Here is a 17,673-nt window from a genome sequence, read left to right on the forward strand (position 1 = left end):
GAGTTCTGCTTCCCAACCCCGCACCTCTCACATCTAGCACACTCGCATTTCGATGGGCCAGGGGGGGTACGCATCACCATCCGCACTGCCAAGACTGGCTCTCTCATCCTCTTTAGTTCACACATGTCACGCATATATCACATAGCCCCTCCAGAATTGTAGTAGAGCCAATCTAACACGTCGGCAATTCATTGGATACCGCTCACCCGCTCGCCCGCTCGCTCTTTCTACCCAAAGAACAAAGTTTACACAGTCGCAACCAGCAACCAGCTTTCGCCGCCACGTCGATCTCGTGAGATCGTATCCCAGTTCCCATGTGCTCCCTTACCCGCCCCGCCATTAACCCCAGAAAAAGAAAATAACCCAAAGTGTGCACAAGAAAAGAAAGAAGAGAAGAAAGAGAGAAGGAAAGAAAGAGAGAACCCGTCGCAAAATGCAACAAGAGGCCACGAACTAGGCCCGGTCTATAAAGAGGAGAGGCACTTCGCACCCCATCCCATCCCATCCCATCCCACAAGAACGCCAAGTGCTGAGGGAAACCTTTGCAAAAAAAACCCCGCAAGGTCCCGATCAAATATATCCCCGCCGACCTGGTATCATAAATAATAGGCTAAGGAAAAGGCTCAAGTAGCTTCTAAGATTGGAAAGTTAGATATCTGTCTCTGTCTTGATAGCATTATGAAATGCTATCGACCAAACAAAGCGCTTCCGCTCCCAACACTGACCGTGCCGAGACTGTTTCGCTGCCCGAGTGGTGCTCTGCCAGGGTCGTTCCGCGGGTCCTGAGCTCGGCCGGGTGGAGGTGCGGCGGCGGTGAGATGGCGCATGCCAGCGCCGTTCCAGCGGGCGCCGAGAGGTGCGGCGTGGGATGCTTCGCGGTCGTCAGGGGTATGCTCAACATGAGCGCCGGCGGGGCTCGAGTACAAGTTGTGGTTGTTGCTCTGATAAGCCTCTCGCGAGATGGCAGCGAAGCTGTTGAGTCGAGGGTCGTCGGGGCTAGGGACGTCAGGTCGACCGGCGTTTCGCTTCATCTGCATGACTGGAGAGTCTGCTGGGGTCCTGTCATGTCCTCCTTGGCCTTGAGCGGCGGCTGAGGAAGGAGGATTTGACGCCATGTCAATGGTCGATGCTGATCCATTAGGAACGTGGACGTCAACTATGCGCCTTTGGCCCGCGGGTGTTTGGTATGTCTGACTGATGTTCCGCGATGCCGAGGCTGGGACAGCTTGGTAATGGGCCTGATGATCGGGGTGTCGTGGGTTAGCCCACGGAGTCTGCTCGATGAACTGCTCTTCAGCAGCCGCCTCATCAGCTCGTGATGGTCGATAGGTCGGACGGAAAGTTGGCGGAGCTGGTCGAACGGGTATCTAAGCCGATTGAGTCAGCACCATCCGTTGTGGCTGGGAGATAACGCAGTCTACCTTCATGGCACGGAGATCGTCATCGATATCAGACGATCGAGCGGGGGTGATATTAGGCGCAGCAGGAAAGCCAACGTATTTGGCGATGCCGGAGAGAACTGACACCTCGTGGTTGTATGCGGTTTGATGCTGGACTTGTGTAGATCGTTTCTCCGGAAACGCGTAGGCATAGACTGTCTCGTCGACGCCCATCTGTCTCCGGCCCTTTTGGAGTTGGTATATGCGCTCGTTGCATTCCGAGATGAACTTCTCTCTGATCGCGCGGACTGCTTGGAAGTACTGGCCGTGTAGTTGATGGCGTTCGGCCATGCTCCTGACGTTGAGCGAGTTCTGCTTGAAACCAACAAGCCTCTTTTCGTAATCTACCTTCGCATCGCGTCTCTCGTCCACGCATTGCACCATTGTAAGGTACTCTGGATGTGTGCAATTGGCTTGCTTGAGCATTTCCAGTTCTTTGGTTATTTGCGCCAAGCTTTCATCGCAATATCTAGATGACATGTCAGTAATCCCAGTCTCCTGGATGGAAGGGTCCACAGAGGCCAGGGTGGGACTGCTCGCTTACTTCTCTCGGAATATCTTGAATTTCTTCTCGATCTCGGCAAGGGACTCAATGGCCGTTTTCTTCTTGTTTACTATGAAACAAAGTCAATGGGACATTCGAAACTTCTGTGGGTGGGTAAGTTGACTTACGCTCTTCGTCCATTACGCCTCCATCGTCTTCATCATGCTCTCCCTCGGGCTCAGCGCCTTCGTCGGCATTTGTTGCCATTTCTTCGGCGGAGTCATTTGCAGCCTTTCGCCCTTTCCTCTTCCCTCCTTTGCGTGTCTTGGGAAGTTTAGTCACAGCAGCCAGTTCGTTGACTGCTTCCTCCGCCACGTCGGCGATTGTTTCCTCTATGTCCAATTGTTGCTCAGCAGTCGGCACCGCTGGTTCATCTGGGGTATCGCCGTCCTCCACACCTGCCTGGTCGGAGTGGTCGGCGTTTGAGGCCTGCTCGACATTGAGGAGGTCCTCTCTGCCATTGTCGCTCCGTTTTCTCGCGGGCTCCTGAGCTTCTAGCTCATCGTCGGAGCTATCGTCGCTCGCACGTTTCCGCTTCTTGCCAGCCATCTCGGCTAGGCTTTCTGTTGAAGAACCAGCCACTTTGGCAAGCTTCAATGACACAGAGTTCATATCCGTTTCTCCATCCGCTATATCCTTTGTGATGCCGTCCTCGACGATAGCTAATGGAGACGGCGGCCCCGACTCGTCCTGGTCTAGCAAAAGCGCATTGGAGAGCTTGCTTGGTGTCCTTTCCACGATTGTTTCTGACGCTATTGTGGTGTTCGTGGCCGTGCGGACCAGCTTCCGCGGCGTGCGCTCGAGTCGCTCGGTCTCAGCTTCTGAGTCGTTCTCCTCGTACCCCAAAGCTGGGTCAGCTATAGGAGTTGGCTCGTCCTGGTCATCCAAACCATCTGCGAGCTCGCTAAGGCTACTAGACCGGTTGTCGCTCTGGTCGTCGTAGTGGTATTCTCCGGACGCGGCATCGCCATTGATTTGGACAAGTCCGACCGGCAAATTCGGCGCAGAAGGTGTTTCTAGCATGTCTGCGGCTATTTTGGTAGGTATTCGGGGGTTGTTCTCGGAGGAGGAAGTGTGCGGGGTGGCTCGCTGGGTCGAAGCTGGGGTGTCGGTGGTAGGAAGGCGGTTCGACGTCACAGTTTGCGTCCCTATAACTTCAGTGTTAGCTTCTTATAGACTTCATTTCGTAGTGAGAGGTGCTGTGGGAGACGCGGAAGGGTGTTACGCTCTCGCGATCGTCTTCAGCGCGGTGAGGTCTATGAGCGACTCCAAATCACCACGGCGAGAGGTCCAGGCAATCCAGCACGCGAAAAAGATCAGTGTAGAGGACATGAACCCTCTCTGATGTTGTAGAGATATAGAGCTTACCGTTGGAGCCCGTGTGGTCACCGCTGGTGTCTGGGGCAGTCTTGGACCTGCTCCTGCTGGTCCGCTGGAGCGCGCTCATGGTGCGCCCAGGCTAAAAACCGTATCCAACCGGACCCAATGCTGTCGACGGGTGATGTGATGGTGGTGACCAGTGTTTCTGGCGTGGAAACGAAGCAGCTGGCTGCGTAGACGGCCAGAGGGAGTGCGCGTTGGGGGGTTGGCAAGTTCCGCGGCTCGGTGGAGTGGGCACGCTTCTGTGGGGAGTTCGACGAGGTAGACAGCTTGCCGGACACTGCTACGAGAGTTATTGAGGGCTGCGTGCGTGGCAGAGACTGAGGAGAAGCTGGGGGACGTGTGTTGCTGCGTAGGAGTGTATGCCGACCGACAACCTCCTCCACCCGCTCGCTTTTGCGCCAGGGAATCCGATGACCAGCGCTAGCCGCTTCTGCATCATGCCGGATCAACTCTGTTGCCGACGCCGACGCGAAATCTTGGATTTCTTTCATGCGTTCTTCCGCAGCACGCAAACCAAATCATCAACGTCACCATGGCCAAAAAAGAGAGCAATCGCGTGAAGAAGGCCAAGCCCGAGAAGGCGGGCAAAGGGGGCTCGCTGTTCAGCGAAAGTAAAACAGTCGACCCCAGCTTGGCATCATTATTTGCTAGTAGTGTGAGTTTTATACAACGTCTGCAGCATGCAAGCAGTAGCTAATGAGCTTTCTTATAGTTAGGACCAGTCGTAGCTCCACCAAAGTCGCGGTATCGCCCTGCAGCTACAAAGGAATTGAAGGAACTGGCAGAAGATTCAGTCGATGAGGACTCTGAGGACGAAACCACTGGCGCACAAGCCAAGCATGCTCAATCTGCGGCAGATTTACTGATCAGCGGGAAAACAGAGCGCCCCGAGAAAAAGAGGAAACGTGGAGGCGATGACGAGCCGGAAGCTGAGCTAGAAGATGTCTATATGCGCAAGCTAGCCAGGGAAGAAGCGCGAGAGGATGCCAAGCACAAGATAGAGAAGGGCAAGAAGCGTCTAAAGACGACAGACGAGGAGGAGAACTCTGCCAGCGACTCGGATTCAAGCTCCGAGTCTGAGGCAGAGGGCATGGACGACGATGCTTCCGAGCAAGAGGAGGAGTCCGCAGTCGACGACGACGCCAAAACACCATACACACCACCCGTGCACGAATCTCTAGCACCGTCCTCAGACGCTATAGAGTTGGAGAAAGCAGCTCGGACTGTCTTCCTCGGCAACGTGTCCAGCACCGCCATCAAGTCCAAGTCGGCCAAGAAAACCCTCCTAGCCCACCTTGCCTCCTTCATTCCCGACCTCGCACCACAAAACACGCCGCACAAAGTAGAGACTATTCGCTTCCGTTCCACTGCCTATGCTGGTGTTATACCGAAGAAGGCCGCGTTTGCGTTGAAGGAGGTCATGGATGCTACTACCAAAAGCACGAATGCGTACGCCGTGTACAGCACGCAGGTAGCCGCGCGGGAAGCAGCGAAGCGGCTAAATGGGACAATCGTGCTAGATCGACACTTGCGGGTTGATGAGGTGGCACATCCTGCAAAACAAGACCACAAGCGATGCGTATTCGTTGGCAATCTCGGCTTCGTGGACGACGAGACCAACATCCAAGCAGCGGAAGAGCTCGAAAATGGGAAGCGAAGTCGGAAGCAGAAGGCTCCCAGCGACGTGGAAGAAGGGCTGTGGGTTCAATTCAGCAAAGCTGGGCCTGTTGAGAGCGTGAGGGTCGTACGAGATGCGAAAACCCGGGTGAGCAAAGGCATTGCTTATGTGCAATTCAAGGTATGTCAGAGACTACTCCTCACTCACATGCATCGTACTAATTGAATTTCAGGACCAAAACGGCGTCGAAGCAGCCCTCCAGTTCAACGACCAGAGATACCCACCCCTCCTCCCCCGCAAACTCCGCGTCGTCCGTGCTAAAGCCTTCAAGCGGAACGCAAAGCCCAACGCGTCCTCATCCACGAAACCGAATTTAACAGGCGGTTATGCGCCCAAGGTCTCCGCCGAAGAGAAGTCGATGGCCGGGCGCGCCAAAAAGCTGCTCGGTCGGGCTGGTGCAGCACAGGTTCGAAAAGGACAAATGGCCCTCTCTGGGAACAAGAAGCAGGATTTCCCGTCCGGCTTCAAGAGGCCAGAGCAGATCGTGTTTGAGGGCCATCGCGCAAGCATCAAGCAGGGTCACAGCGGGCTGAAGTTGGGCAAGACGATGAAGAAGAAGGGCGTGGGTAAGCCGACGAAGCATGGTAGCAAGAGGGCGTCGGCGTGGAAGGAGAAGGGAAAGGAGGCATAGATTAGTCAAAGTTAATTCATGCATGTAGCCACGAATGCCTTGCATGGAGGGTCTAGCATTGAATGACATTCGCCTTTTAGTAGGCTTGAATATCTGCCTTCACAAACCACGTACTATGAAGCCTACATGAATCCCCACCCCCCCCCCCCCAAAATCTCAGCACACTCAACTCTTAATCTCCTCGCACATAGAACTATAGAACTCGAGAACTAATTCCTTCTCTTTACCCTCTTACACACTCGCCTACTTGTCGTACGTATTCCATGGCAGTGCGGGGGACTCATACGTGCAAGAATTAACACTGTCTGTCTCATCAGCAGCGTCACCCTCCATTCATAGTCTCCAACGTCTTTGCAAACCTTGGCACTATCTTTTCGCATTCGCCGTCGATAATACGCAGCAGTATGGCCTCTTCAACTTCAACTTGGACTAGATTCCCCAACTAGCTTAAGAACAAGGTCTATGCAAACCTTAACACTATCTTTTCGAATTCGTCGTCGATGACGGCCAGCAGTACGGCCTCTTCGACTTCAACTTGGGCCGGCTTCCCCGGCGAACTCAAGAATAAGGTCTACGCAGGGCTTTTTTGCAATGATGACAAGTGTCTCTACGTCCAGTGGGACCGGAAGACGCTTAAACCTAAGCTGCGCACCCTCTTGCAGTTGCACTAATGTGCACGAATCGTGAGACCTACCGCGAGGTGGTGTCGTTCCTCTTCGGACACAACACTCTTCACCTCGACCTTCCGCCTCACGAGGCTATTAAGTTCTTAGATAGTATACCAGAAGATGCAGCCGGCAGGATTAAGTCAATCAATCTAGGACCACACTTCGTAGTTAACAACGGATGGGGCTTCTCGGCGGCTCTTGCAAAGAAATTATGCTCAATGGAATTGGAAACTATTACGGCCCAGTTTCCTCAGGACTTTGGGACTTATACACGTCAGGTCCCGCCTCGTGTGCAAGGCTCTGCTGTTCGCACCCAGGTTGTCGTAAAGACAGTCGACAGCGGACCTCATATCTACAGTTATTTGGAATTCTTACACGGCTTTATCTTCGGGCTCATGACCGACTGTTTCAAGACTCTAAGATTAGCTCACCCACGTGTCTGGGGCAAGACTGCGGATATCGAGTCGTATAACAGTATCAAGGCCCTCCGTTCACTGGGGGTGGACAAAGTACCGTCTCCGAAGCCTATGTACGCCAAAATGATGAAGTCCGGAGTCGCCAGCATGCGCACCTTAGCAGCGCAAAACAACAACGTTCCGGATCCTGCTGAAATTCAGAGACTGGGACTCTGGAAGAAACGCTTCGATGATATTATCGGGCTGCTGAGGTTGGACTTTGAAGCCGCCTTTGGCGAGTAGCGTGCCGGAGGGAACGGGACTGTGATTGAGTTGACAAGCGGTAGACTTGACAAGGGTGAAGTCAAGACGAACAAGCGCAAGTTCGAGGCTGTAGATGACTGTGAAAATGAACGTATTGTTGAACCTTTCAAGCGAGATATGGCGAGGGTTTTTGTTGAAATGCATAGAAAGGTCGGCCCTGATATACGCGCGATGGCTGGGATGGAGCTTTAGGTTATTGGCTTATACCGGACGGGAATATGAAATTGAAGTTTACTTGTTAGAGGAGAAGATGCCACTGTTGAAAGTTGCTCGTTCCATCGGTCTGAATTAGAATAAGTTATGTTGCGGACTGCTATGATTTCATTTCCTTGGCTATTTTCTAGTTCAATGTATTGCAGTACTTAGATTGGTAGTCTCATAGTTTTAAATTGAAACGTAACGGTGTACCTTCTTAAAATACTTTCCCGTTGATCAGTGAACCAGAACAGCGTAGCGCCGTCCGCGGGTCGGTAGAATACCTCGGCGGGAATTAACGCGACTCCCACGACTACTGCTGACATAAACTTGGCCTGCAGACCATCAAGACTTTGCTCACTTACATCCACTTTTGGACATCTCCAACGAGATCGGCACTCGCATTTCGGCACTCGCCTTCCTACACTGCTTATCTCCATCGTGCCAAAGTCAAACTTCCTCGTTGACTCACTCATCACCAACTTATATACATCTCCATAAAGAACACCCTTCCAGGTAAAACTTCGTGGAAGAAACTAGGTTTACCATCACTGAAGACCCCTTGACTACCCACCAAAATAGCAGGGTATGAACCCTATCCGCCATTGCCCACGCTTTCTCTCGCCTCTCAATTCCAAACCCCTCATCCCCCATCCACAAGTCTCCTACGCAGCCCTCTCACACTCACGAACCTTTCAAACCTCCCCCTCAGCCATGTCCTCCTCCCCAAAGAAAGACTGGAGCGCAACCCAATACCTCAAATTCGGCGACCAACGCACCCGCGCTGTGCGCGACCTCCTCTCCGCCGTCCCCCTGACCTCGCCAACCCGCATCGTCGACCTGGGCTGCGGCCCGGGCAACAGCACCGAAGTCCTTGTCGCCCGCTACCCCAACGCCGCCATCAGCGGCATGGACTCCTCCTCCGACATGCTCTCGAAAGCCGCCGCGGCGCTTCCCGGCATCGACTTCGTCAAGGGCGACCTCACCACCTACGAGCCACCCCCGGGCACCGACCTGCTCTTCTCCAACGCCGTCTTCCAATGGTTGCCCGGCCCCGCGCGTATCCCCACCCTTGCGCGGCTGATCAAAACCCTGCCATCTGGCGGCGTGATTGCGATCCAAGTCCCCGACAACTTCCACGAGCGCTCGCACCGCCTAATGCGCGAGACCGCGGCAGACGGGCCCTGGGCTGGCATCTTGAGTAAGCTGAACCCGGAGCGCGACCCCATCGCGGCGCCGGTGACGTTCTACAATGAGTTGAAGCCGTTGTGTAAGAGTGTGGATATCTGGCACACGCACTATCAGCATGTGCTGGAGGGCCCGGAGGCGATTGTGGAGTGGGTCAAGGGGACGGGGCTGCGGCCGTTTGTGGATCCGTTGGATGAGGGGATGAGGGAGGGGTTTTTGGAGGCGTATTTGGAGAGGATTGCGGAGGCATATCCGAGGTTGCATGATGGGAAGGTTATGCTTACTTATCCGAGGTTGTTTTTGGTGGCTGTGAAGGCATAAGGGGAATGGATGAGAGGGGAGGTGGGGAGGATGGTGAGTTGTGGTACTGAATTTATTGCGTGTTTGAATGAGTGATTTTAGGGCGTAGAGATAATGGCGGTCTGGAGAGCTCGCACAGGTACCTATATTAGAGTTTAAAGGTCTATGGTCCAGTTTGCGCTTTTCTGATCGTTACATCTCATTTTAAATTGATCAATGTGTTGGAGTACCTCAAACGGCGGGAATACGCTTGCATAAACGTTGTTCAGGTATGATGATTTCTGATTTCTATTTATATCGACTTGTATGGGGCCATCCTCTAGACCAGTGTCTATCCGCTGATTTGATTTCTAGCCGACATTTCTGTCTCTCCTTCAAATCTCTGAATAGTGCCCGAAGCACTCCAAGCAGCGGCAAAAGAGTCTCAAATCACCCACGTTACATGCATCGAGTGCATTGGCGGGAGTTGCAGCGCCTACACTCATTGATGAAACGCAACTGGAAAGGGTGCCGGCAAGTTTGGCAGCTAGTATCGACTTCAGGGGCAGCGTTTCGGCGAAGATAGTCTCGTCCGCGGCAATGTCGACAGCGGCCTTCTTTAACGGTGAATCTGACGTCGGCTGGTATGACCTCTGGCGGTGGTAGTGCTGCTATCTGCTGCTCGAAGAGTCCTAGTTCTGGTACCGGCGGTGGTGGAGCCCGAGCTCGTGGTGCTGGAGGGGCCCTTGCTTGGGGTAGTGGTAGTACTCTTCGTCTGAGTGGTGCGCGCATAGCTAGAGGAGCTAGAGGAGCTGGAGGGCCCCAAATAGCTAGAAGATCTGGTGGAAGATTCCCACGCAGTTGTACGGCTGTGAGGCGCTCTTCCTCCCAAAGAGGGCATTCGCAAGTGTGCCACTTCTTGCCGCAAAGGTAGCAGAACTCCGCCTTGCATCTGCAACTATAAAAGGGTTAGTATGTTTCTCTTTTCATATTCAACCTCGTCGTCAGCCTGTGGACATCTGTCTCCTGCTACCTGTGGTGGCTTGGCGAAGCAACAGGTCTTTTAAATCCACAGCTTTACTTCTCATTCAAAAGTGTGAGCGTGTATCCAAGCACCATAGCAGCGGTAACGTCGTGTATAAACACGAGGGAAGAAGATTGCAGGATGGGTAACCTACGTCATATGATAGCAACCGGTGTTCAACTCAACCATCTCTTTGCAGTTGAAGCAGCGCTGCCACTTCTTCTCGCTAGCCGTGTCCATTAACGCCTTCGTAGCAGGATCATCAGGGCAAAGACCACGATGAGCCGGAGCCTTACAGAGGGTACAGGTCTCTTGAGAACAATGCGGACATCTCGCCAAATCATTCCTGTGATAGTCCGGGCGAATGAAGCGACCACATGTCGAATGAGCGCAATACGTGGGATTGGGCGTGCTCAGCTCGACTTCCTTCTCTTCGATCCGCTCGATGAGATCATACGGAAAGACATGCTTGCAGAGATCGAGGGGGATCGGATTCCTGCAACATTTCGGTGGGAATACGATCGTGTCCTCGAGAGCCTTGTTGAACCATTCAAGGAGGCACTCTCGGCAATAGTTGTGCGGCACCGGCTGGCAGCTAAGTGAGACGACGACGGCGGACGGTTTGCGCGCTCCACACGGCTTCGATATCTCACCAGGCTTTTCATTTTTTGCAGACGTAATCCCGAAGACTTCCTTCACTTTGGCGACGCCATTTTGAACGGGGGAGGCCTCTTTCTGGGTATAGGCGTTGGCAGTGACAGCGACGCCTCCGAGGCGACAGGCCAGCACACGATCCCTCTCACGCTGTCGCTCCTCCTGTACCATGCGTTGGATTTCATTGGCGGTGGCCTTATCTTTCGGATCGTTTGAAACGCGCAGACGCGTAGCGATATCGAGGATCTGGAGCTGGCGGACCAGATCCTCTGATTCTTGGTCCATGATGGGCGGCCGCAGAACGCGTCAATGCCTCGCTCTCGTCAGCAGTCGATCTGGTATCTTCGCAAAGCTAGAAAGTGTACTTACAAAAGGCGAAGCCGAGCGCTGTGCGAGAAGATCCAAGGATAGGCAGCTCACTTCAAAGACATTGGCGACGCTAGATCAGGACAAGTGCGAGTCGGCGCAGGAAAGATGCGCGCTGGAGGCCGGCGTCGCCTCGAGTGTGGTGAGGTACAACGATCGGCGTCGGTGTCGTGTTGTTGTCGCGGAGGAGGTGAGGAAGTGGAAGACAAAAGGATAACTCAAGAATCTTCCGGGCTCCGCGCTTATCTCGGCAGAGAGAAGTGAGATGAAGGATGAAATAGCTTAGTAGGCTTTTGTGTGCGTACGTCACGACGTATCGCGTCATAATCGGACAGTGAGCCAGATGTAAGATAACCACGCCCGGCTGCCTGAGGTAGTCAAAGGAGGTAAAAGCTCGTCTAAAGTCTTACCTTATATCTCGTTATGATTTCGAAAACAAATCTGAAGGACTTCAAGCGGTGTAAACCAATATCACGTGGATGGAAGATCGTATGAGCTGGTTTCAAGACTCCGGAAAGCAAGATACCTGTGGGACTTTTGGATAGAGATTCGGGAATGCTAGCTAAGTTCAAGCTAAATCTGCTAGATAAGAGTCACAAAACATGATTCCATCCATTTCGATTACCGTATATTCCAGATATTCATTATCTGTAACCAATATCTACCAAGTTCACCTGCGCGGTCTAGCTTAAGTGATCTTGGGTGGATTTGTAAAAGTATACTGAGGCATCACAGCAGTAGTATAAAAAGGCACACACATGTAGCGACGGACTTCTTTCTTCACGGAGAGAGGAAGGACTTGAAAGTCATGAGAATTATTCGCAGAAAAGCATCTGAAACTTGCCTTTCGGCAAGTGTGTACACGCCATTTCAGCAATACTTGAGGTACCCCTACGATTTCATCGATCGTCATTCGCCCAAATCGGCCCCGTTTCGAAATCTGAAAGGGTGTCAAGAAGCCACAAGTCGGTGGCGGAAAGGTGGTGCGCGTCTGTACCAGAGCCCTCAGATACGGTTGTTGATGCATCGTAGACAGAGACGCCGGTCGCATAGTCGGCATTCATTGATGAACCGGAGGCGGTTTGTGTTCACGCATAACTCGCACGTAGTGTTGGCGCCGTGTTTAGAATAGCGACGATACCAATTATGTTCGCATTCGGCATCTTCAGGCCCGGAGACTGCTACCGACGGAGCTCGTTCTGGTGTGGGAAGATCAGGTGTTGCGAGACGGATAAGAGGGGCCGCAGAGGACCGACGCTGCCGCATGTCACCTAGAAGGCCTCGTTCCTCGAACTGAGGACAAGAGCATGTCTTCCATGTAGAGCCACAAAGATAGCAGAACTGCGCTCCGCATCGGCACGTCATATGGTAGCAGCCGGTCTCTAGCTCAACCATATGCTTACAGGATCGGCACTGCATCCACATCTTTCTGTTGGCTGTTTCCATGAACGGCTGGGTCGTAGGGCCTTCCGGGCAGAGACCTTAGTGACCACGCATTTTGCAGATTCTACAGGTTTCATGCTGACACTTCGGGCAGGTGGCAATGTCTCCGCTGTAAAATTCTGGACGAATAAACTGTCCACAGGGTACGCTTGAGCAGTAGGTCGGATCTGAGGTGCTGAGTTCAATACGCTTCTCGATAAAGAGGTCAACGAAGTCCCGCGTGAAGAAAGGCTCACAGTCGACCAAAGAAATAGGAATGCGACAGCAGCGCGGAGGAAAGAGCGATGTATCTGTCAAGGATGACTCGAAGAGATCTAGGATGCACTCGCGGCAGTACGCATGAGGGGTCGGTTGACAATTGAGACGCAGCATATCGAAGTTAGGCTTGGTCTCTAGGCAAGCCACGCACTCAGTATGAGTGGCTGCTGTAGACTTCGCTTTTCCTTTTTCTCTCGAGATCGGATTCGATGATTCTCCGTGCTCTTCATCTAAATCAATATCGTACACAAAGCTGATGCTCGTCATAGTTTGAGCGGCCTCTTCGACATATCTCTCGTCATTGCTATCGATCTCGATAACGGATTCCGGACGATGGCTATGCTGACTGTGACAGAACGTAGGGTTCGGCGTCGAGATCTCCACCACTTTTTCCTTGAATTCCTTCACAAAGTCTGGTGTAAAGAGATGGCTGACATAGGCTGATGGGAACTTTGCAACACTTAGGAGGAAAAGCGTGACGTCGTTCATGGAGGCTTTGAAGAGATTCCCCAAGCAGTCGGGACAATAGTGGTGAAGAGCAGGCCGACATCCAAGTTGGATGACCTCGTAGGCCGGCTTTCGCTCCAAGCAGGCAATACACTCGACATGGCTCGCATACTTAAAGGCTTCTTCGTGGGTTCTCTTCTTAGACTTCTCGTTATTCTCGCCGGTGGGGTGTGCGTTCTCGTCCCCATTTTTGGCCTGGTCTTCTTCGGCTTGCAGTCGTTCGACCAGGACATGATCCCGGTGGAGTTGTTGGTCTGTCTGGATAAGACGCTCTATGGTGATGCGATCGTCTTCGTCGCCTCGAGAAAGCCTTGCAGCAAGTGCGGCGCTGTCCAGCTCGTCGAGCTGTCGTTGGATTTCGGCGCGTAGAGACTGGAATGCTACGTAGTCGTCAATAGGATCCTTAGCCGAAGGCGATCCCATGGCCTGAAGGAAATTGTCCGTCTCTTCTAGCTGAAGCTTGAGTGTCAGCCGCTACGTCACTTGCGCCAATGTCGCTCCGCCAACCTCGCTGTGGATTGTCAACAATCGTCCACGAAACAATGAAGAGGAGTTAGAGTGAGCTTACCGGCTGTTTTGATTGCCCATAGTGCCAGCGACTCGCCCAGCGCGATGCGAAGGAGAGCGTTGATGGGGACCTGACGATGGGGTTGTGGGTAAAGTGTGGTGTGGTGGAGGGTTGGAGGTTTGGAAGGAGCGAGGCGCGTCTCCTCGAGGTCGGACGCGTCTCCGATATAACATCACAATCGGGCGAGTTAGTACAGCGGAGAAGGCCTCTCGTGCTTGATGATATTAGAAGTTCTCCAGCGAGGCTTGCAGTCGTGCAAGATGAAGATCTCACATCTCCGAAGCTGGAAAAGTCTATTGAAGCACTCCACACAGTGGCATGCGAATGTCGGTAACATCATGCCCCGAAACTGCACATTATGACAACAGATGACAGTATCATCGATAATCCTTCGTAAAGTATGAAGTGAGAGAACAAGAAAGCGAGAGTGCAAGAGTGAGAAGACAGCAACGTGCTCTCAAAGCATAACGAGCGCAAGTGGTCTCCGCAGGAGTCGAACAATGACCATTGCTACACTTGCCTTAGCGACACCTACTCTGCTCAAATTGAGAGATATATTCGCTATTGTTTGTTCAGCCTCACATCTCCAGTCACCCCAGACGTCCCAAGAGCGGTAAGGTCCGCAAGGCCTTCTCCTCCAGCCCAGTCTCCTAACCAATCATTCTCGGGTCATGTCCTGTCTGGCGTCCAGCGAACGGACAAGATGACCAGGTTCCAGAGGACACCAAGCAAGATGGAAAACTCCATCGATCAGGGCTGGTGTTGGGCGATAACTGATGTCGTCATCATGCAAAAGGACGACTACCTGGAAAGGGAGGCGGAAGACATCATAGCTTTTCCCAGCCTCGATTACCTCGTCCGGATCCATCAAGATGTTCTTAATAGTGACAGCTCGCTCCACGATAGGCGTCTCTTTGAGCTTTAGACGCTGTTGCACTGTCAGAGCATCCTTGGCCCATGCGTCAAGTAGCAGGTAAACAGTACCGGTGTGCCTCTTTCCCCTGGCCCACGGATAAAGCGTATCATTCGGAAAATGATCTCGCGTCTCTTCCGGGTTGTCGTACTGCCACTGCGCGACTGCGTCGTGAATAATGGATACCTGCTCTTTCTTTCGTGTCGACAACTCCTTGGTCTAAGCATCTGAAATTGCCTGAAGCGGTTGCAAGTAGCAGAGTTCGCGGTGAACTCTTCTCCGATATTCCTCGGGAAGTGCGGACAAAGCTTTCGCCATTTGCGCCCGGTGTTGGGAGTCCAAACGCCATCGCTCACGGCCTTGACCGTTAGGGTTGAATTTACATCCTACACATTCCCACATCAGTAGTTCTGGCTCAGTGGGGATGTGGTTTGATTTGTAGGAATGAAAGACTTGAACGGTGGAGTTGCGCATCTTAGACGCGCGTAGGACAGCCACTTCCTCGGGGTCCAGGACACTACTTTGAACGGTGTCGATATGTGGCTCTTCGGGTCGATGCACCGACGTGAAGAGAGGCAAACGGCTTTGGTCTTGGAGCGGCATTCTGAGTTGGGGCTCGGAAAAGTTTGTGTACAAAGTATGAAGCTATTGATGGATCTTTGCATGTGAGGTAATCCGAACAAAACTATGATGGGATGTGGGAAGCATCGCTAATTTGAAGCTCGTTCCATGGTTCAGGCTGACTATTGTACCATAGATACTGCAGAGTTCGCCTAAGAGCATTTCACATAATCCAGTGTGTTCGAAAGAAAGTTGTGATTACCATTGCCTTAAGGATACAGATTGAAAGTACATACCGAATTGCAATCTAAGCAAAGCACATTGATGCCACCTCGTAAGTCAGACCCTCGAATGTTTTTCTTTCGCTACGGCAGAAGTGGACAGTTCACCCCCGGACTACCCATAGTCATCATTTCCCGCGTCCAGTAGAATCAACTAGATTTCCAAATGCCGACAGAATCGTAGTGCGGTTTTTTGCCTAGTTCTAAAGTACATTCTATCCTCCGGTAGGATGTCAAGTGGCACGTAGTACTCATGCAGAGTCAGCGCGTTGTGCAGATGCGCATTCTCCTAACCCTTTTCGTGCTCTCCTAGTTCTGATTTTCGAGACGCCATGCCCTGCAACTATCACAACTGATCCATGAGCACTTCTTGCATCGCGTGAGCCATGGGTACAGGCGGCTGCAGCCGCCGAGGTCCTGGCACCTGTTGACATTGCAGCCGAGGATGTGCTCCTGGTCGTCTTGTGGATGGGAGCAAATTCCCGGTACTTGTGCTGGGTCGTGTACGTCGAGAATTGCTGCCACTAAGTCTGCGTTTGGACGGGGATGAAGTGGTGGCCGATTGACGAGATTGATAAGGGCCTGGATCTCCTCTTCGAGGGCCAACAGCACGCATTCACCAAGGCAGTCTCTCCAGCTCTTTTCGCATTGGTAGCAGAACTCGTGGCCACATTTACAGACCATGTGCTCGCATCCCTCGATCTTCTCCACGAGGAAATGGCACTGGACGCACCTCTTCCAGCCTTCGCGGTTGGCCATGGCGATCACGTCCACGTCTTCTGGGTCCTCGAGGCACGGATGTCCGCCATGAGCCATTTTCTTGCAGAATTTGCAGGTTTTTCGGTGGCATTTCGGGCACACCCCTTCGTTATTGTGGAACGTGTCACTAGGAATGAATCTTGCGCAGAAAGGTTCAAAGCAGTAGACGGGCGACTTTTCGATCCACTCTTTGGCCCTCTCCATGGTGCGGTCTCGTGTCGCTTTCTTGAGCAAGCTGTCAGCCACAGTGAAGGATACAGGGCGGCAGCATTTGGGAGGAAAGACCCCTTGTCCGCTACACGCATTGTCGAAAACTTTGTTGATGCAGACCTCGCAGTAGCGGTGACCGCATTCTGTCTCAACCATTTTAGACTCCGGGAAAGTGTCGATGCACACGAGACACTCGTATTCACATTCTGGTTCCTCGGTGGGGATAGGCTTTGCGACTTTCTTGTCTTTTTGCGATCGAGGTTTTGCTTTGCGCCGTGTTTCAGTAGCCTCAAGCTTTCGTCGTTTGTTTGGCTCGTAATCGCCCCCTCTCTGGCGCTTCCTGCTCTGTTCGGGTGTGTTCGTTGCTTGAGCCATTGGGTGGGCGTGTTGATAGAGGCGCTTCCGGCTAGGAAATGGTTCAACGGCAGCCTGGAAGAAAGGCTGCTCTTCTTGTTCCTCTTCTTCAATATGACCCCAGACGTATTGTGGAACGCTTGCGCTGTGGGCCGCTTTGTGGGTGTGGGCGTGCTTGTTCGTGGAAACTTCGACGGAACGGTTAAGATTTGGCCGATCAGAAGCAGGTTGAAGGTTGCTGCGGCGCTGCTTGGCTATAGCTATTGTATCGTAAGCTACGAACGGTCTCGTGATTGTGGATAGAGGCGTTACTAGAGCTTGAGCTAACGTATGACGAGTGTGCAAAGTTGCGACCACGTTGTTGTTGATGGAAGCCGTCGGTCGTCGTCGTAAAGCACAGGCCTCGAGAACCAGACTAATTGATATATCGGGCATGATCTATCGGATGAACGGACATTCGCCGCGTGTGATATCGGCGCCAAGAATTGGTGAATGGCGTTGGGCGACATGGCAAGGTCCATTCACCCACTTGTTCGAAATGAACGCGCTTAACTAGATCTACCTTTCGTGATGGTGTATATAGGTATATGATGTCCATGAGAAGAGAGTCTAATGTTAGTGTCATAATTGTGCTACGATCACCAGCATTCTGCGATAAGAGAGCCCGCCAGTGGTAGTTAATGCGAAGCAACTTCGTACCACCGATGAAAGTTTACCCTCTTTTGCATATTTCCTGAAGAGAGCTGCATAAAGTCATTCCGACATGCAACCCTTGTTTCGGCGATTTACCTATCGCAAGTTCGACGCAAAGTTTGCCTCAATCTGCACGGGCATCCTCGAGCCTAGAAACAAGATTGAGATTCAGAGCAGGAAATGGGAAAGCGATACCATGTTAAGATTATCAAAAATGTGGAATGCCAGATTGTGGACTTTTAGGAGGCCACCAAACGCTTCGAGGAGTGGTAGAAAGGGCTTAAAGGACATACCAACCTATAATTAGCGTCATGCTAGAACCTTGCATCCCACCTCGAACGAATCGCTATGAACTTTG

The 17,673-nt window shown here is 52.5% G+C and overlaps 10 protein-coding genes across 10 annotated transcripts; 3 read left to right on the forward strand and 7 right to left on the reverse strand.

Annotated features, from left to right (window-relative positions):
* Window positions 1-88: 88 nt before the first annotated feature.
* On the reverse strand, window positions 89-595 carry BDZ99DRAFT_89432 (uncharacterized protein). The gene has a single exon (XM_033729000.1). It carries the CDS (start codon window positions 503-505, stop codon window positions 203-205), a length of 303 nt encoding a protein of 100 aa, XP_033573949.1. The 5' UTR covers window positions 506-595; the 3' UTR covers window positions 89-202.
* On the reverse strand, window positions 596-3,432 carry BDZ99DRAFT_89435 (uncharacterized protein; the record flags this gene model as incomplete). Its single annotated transcript, XM_033729001.1, has 5 exons — window positions 596-1,367; window positions 1,422-1,908; window positions 1,984-2,053; window positions 2,112-3,131; window positions 3,352-3,432. Coding segments are annotated over 5 exons (2,339 nt in total), but the record flags the coding sequence as incomplete, so codon positions are not given.
* A 449-nt stretch (window positions 3,433-3,881) lies between these two features.
* Window positions 3,882-5,772, forward strand: BDZ99DRAFT_465735 (uncharacterized protein). Its single transcript, XM_033720622.1, has 3 exons — window positions 3,882-4,021; window positions 4,079-5,164; window positions 5,217-5,772. The coding sequence occupies exons 1-3, from the start codon at window positions 3,899-3,901 to the stop codon at window positions 5,673-5,675; spliced, it is 1,668 nt and encodes a 555-aa protein (XP_033573951.1). The 5' UTR covers window positions 3,882-3,898; the 3' UTR covers window positions 5,676-5,772.
* Window positions 5,773-6,521: 749 nt separating this feature from the next.
* On the forward strand, window positions 6,522-7,101 carry BDZ99DRAFT_465736 (uncharacterized protein). The gene has a single exon (XM_033720623.1). It carries the CDS (start codon window positions 6,562-6,564, stop codon window positions 7,039-7,041), a length of 480 nt encoding a protein of 159 aa, XP_033573952.1. The 5' UTR covers window positions 6,522-6,561; the 3' UTR covers window positions 7,042-7,101.
* Window positions 7,102-7,971: 870 nt separating this feature from the next.
* On the forward strand, window positions 7,972-8,766 carry BDZ99DRAFT_393181 (putative trans-aconitate 2-methyltransferase; the record flags this gene model as incomplete). The annotated part of the gene is made up of 1 exon (XM_033715835.1): window positions 7,972-8,766. The coding sequence occupies one exon, from the start codon at window positions 7,972-7,974 to the stop codon at window positions 8,764-8,766; it is 795 nt and encodes a 264-aa protein (XP_033573953.1).
* Window positions 8,767-9,591: 825 nt separating this feature from the next.
* Window positions 9,592-10,336, reverse strand: BDZ99DRAFT_354860 (uncharacterized protein; the record flags this gene model as incomplete). Its single annotated transcript, XM_033714591.1, has 2 exons — window positions 9,592-9,682; window positions 9,903-10,336. Coding segments are annotated over 2 exons (525 nt in total), but the record flags the coding sequence as incomplete, so codon positions are not given.
* A 1,301-nt stretch (window positions 10,337-11,637) lies between these two features.
* On the reverse strand, window positions 11,638-12,661 carry BDZ99DRAFT_537988 (uncharacterized protein). Its single transcript, XM_033726627.1, has one exon. The coding sequence runs from the start codon at window positions 12,212-12,214 to the stop codon at window positions 11,774-11,776; it is 441 nt and encodes a 146-aa protein (XP_033573955.1). The 5' UTR covers window positions 12,215-12,661; the 3' UTR covers window positions 11,638-11,773.
* BDZ99DRAFT_501000 (uncharacterized protein) lies at window positions 12,251-13,717 on the reverse strand (the record flags this gene model as incomplete). The annotated part of the gene is made up of 3 exons (XM_033723775.1): window positions 12,251-13,429; window positions 13,484-13,487; window positions 13,545-13,717. The coding sequence occupies 3 exons, from the start codon at window positions 13,715-13,717 to the stop codon at window positions 12,251-12,253; spliced, it is 1,356 nt and encodes a 451-aa protein (XP_033573956.1).
* Window positions 13,718-13,932: 215 nt separating this feature from the next.
* On the reverse strand, window positions 13,933-15,060 carry BDZ99DRAFT_573671 (uncharacterized protein; the record flags this gene model as incomplete). Its single annotated transcript, XM_033728310.1, has 2 exons — window positions 13,933-14,676; window positions 14,731-15,060. The coding sequence occupies 2 exons, from the start codon at window positions 15,058-15,060 to the stop codon at window positions 14,203-14,205; spliced, it is 804 nt and encodes a 267-aa protein (XP_033573957.1). The 3' UTR covers window positions 13,933-14,202.
* Window positions 15,061-15,911: 851 nt separating this feature from the next.
* Window positions 15,912-16,490, reverse strand: BDZ99DRAFT_348697 (uncharacterized protein; the record flags this gene model as incomplete). The annotated part of the gene is made up of 1 exon (XM_033714470.1): window positions 15,912-16,490. A coding segment is annotated over one exon (579 nt), but the record flags the coding sequence as incomplete, so codon positions are not given.
* Window positions 16,491-17,673: the final 1,183 nt, after the last annotated feature.

This window comes from Mytilinidion resinicola, assembly GCF_010093595.1.
Source record: "Mytilinidion resinicola strain CBS 304.34 unplaced genomic scaffold BDZ99scaffold_15, whole genome shotgun sequence".
NCBI lineage: Eukaryota > Fungi > Ascomycota > Dothideomycetes > Mytilinidiales > Mytilinidiaceae > Mytilinidion > Mytilinidion resinicola.

Coding starts and splice junctions, on each gene's coding strand:
- BDZ99DRAFT_465735 (XM_033720622.1), top strand. CDS start 3,899: ATGGCCAAAAAAGAGAGCAATCGCGTGAAGAAGGCCAAGCCCGAGAAG. Junction 4,022..4,078: donor CATCATTATTTGCTAGTAGT/GTGAGTTTTATA, acceptor GCTTTCTTATAG/TTAGGACCAGTCGTAGCTCC. Junction 5,165..5,216: donor TTGCTTATGTGCAATTCAAG/GTATGTCAGAGA, acceptor ATTGAATTTCAG/GACCAAAACGGCGTCGAAGC.
- BDZ99DRAFT_89432 (XM_033729000.1), bottom strand. CDS start 505: ATGGGATGGGATGGGGTGCGAAGTGCCTCTCCTCTTTATAGACCGGGC.
- BDZ99DRAFT_537988 (XM_033726627.1), bottom strand. CDS start 12,214: ATGGAAACAGCCAACAGAAAGATGTGGATGCAGTGCCGATCCTGTAAG.
- BDZ99DRAFT_465736 (XM_033720623.1), top strand. CDS start 6,562: ATGGAATTGGAAACTATTACGGCCCAGTTTCCTCAGGACTTTGGGACT.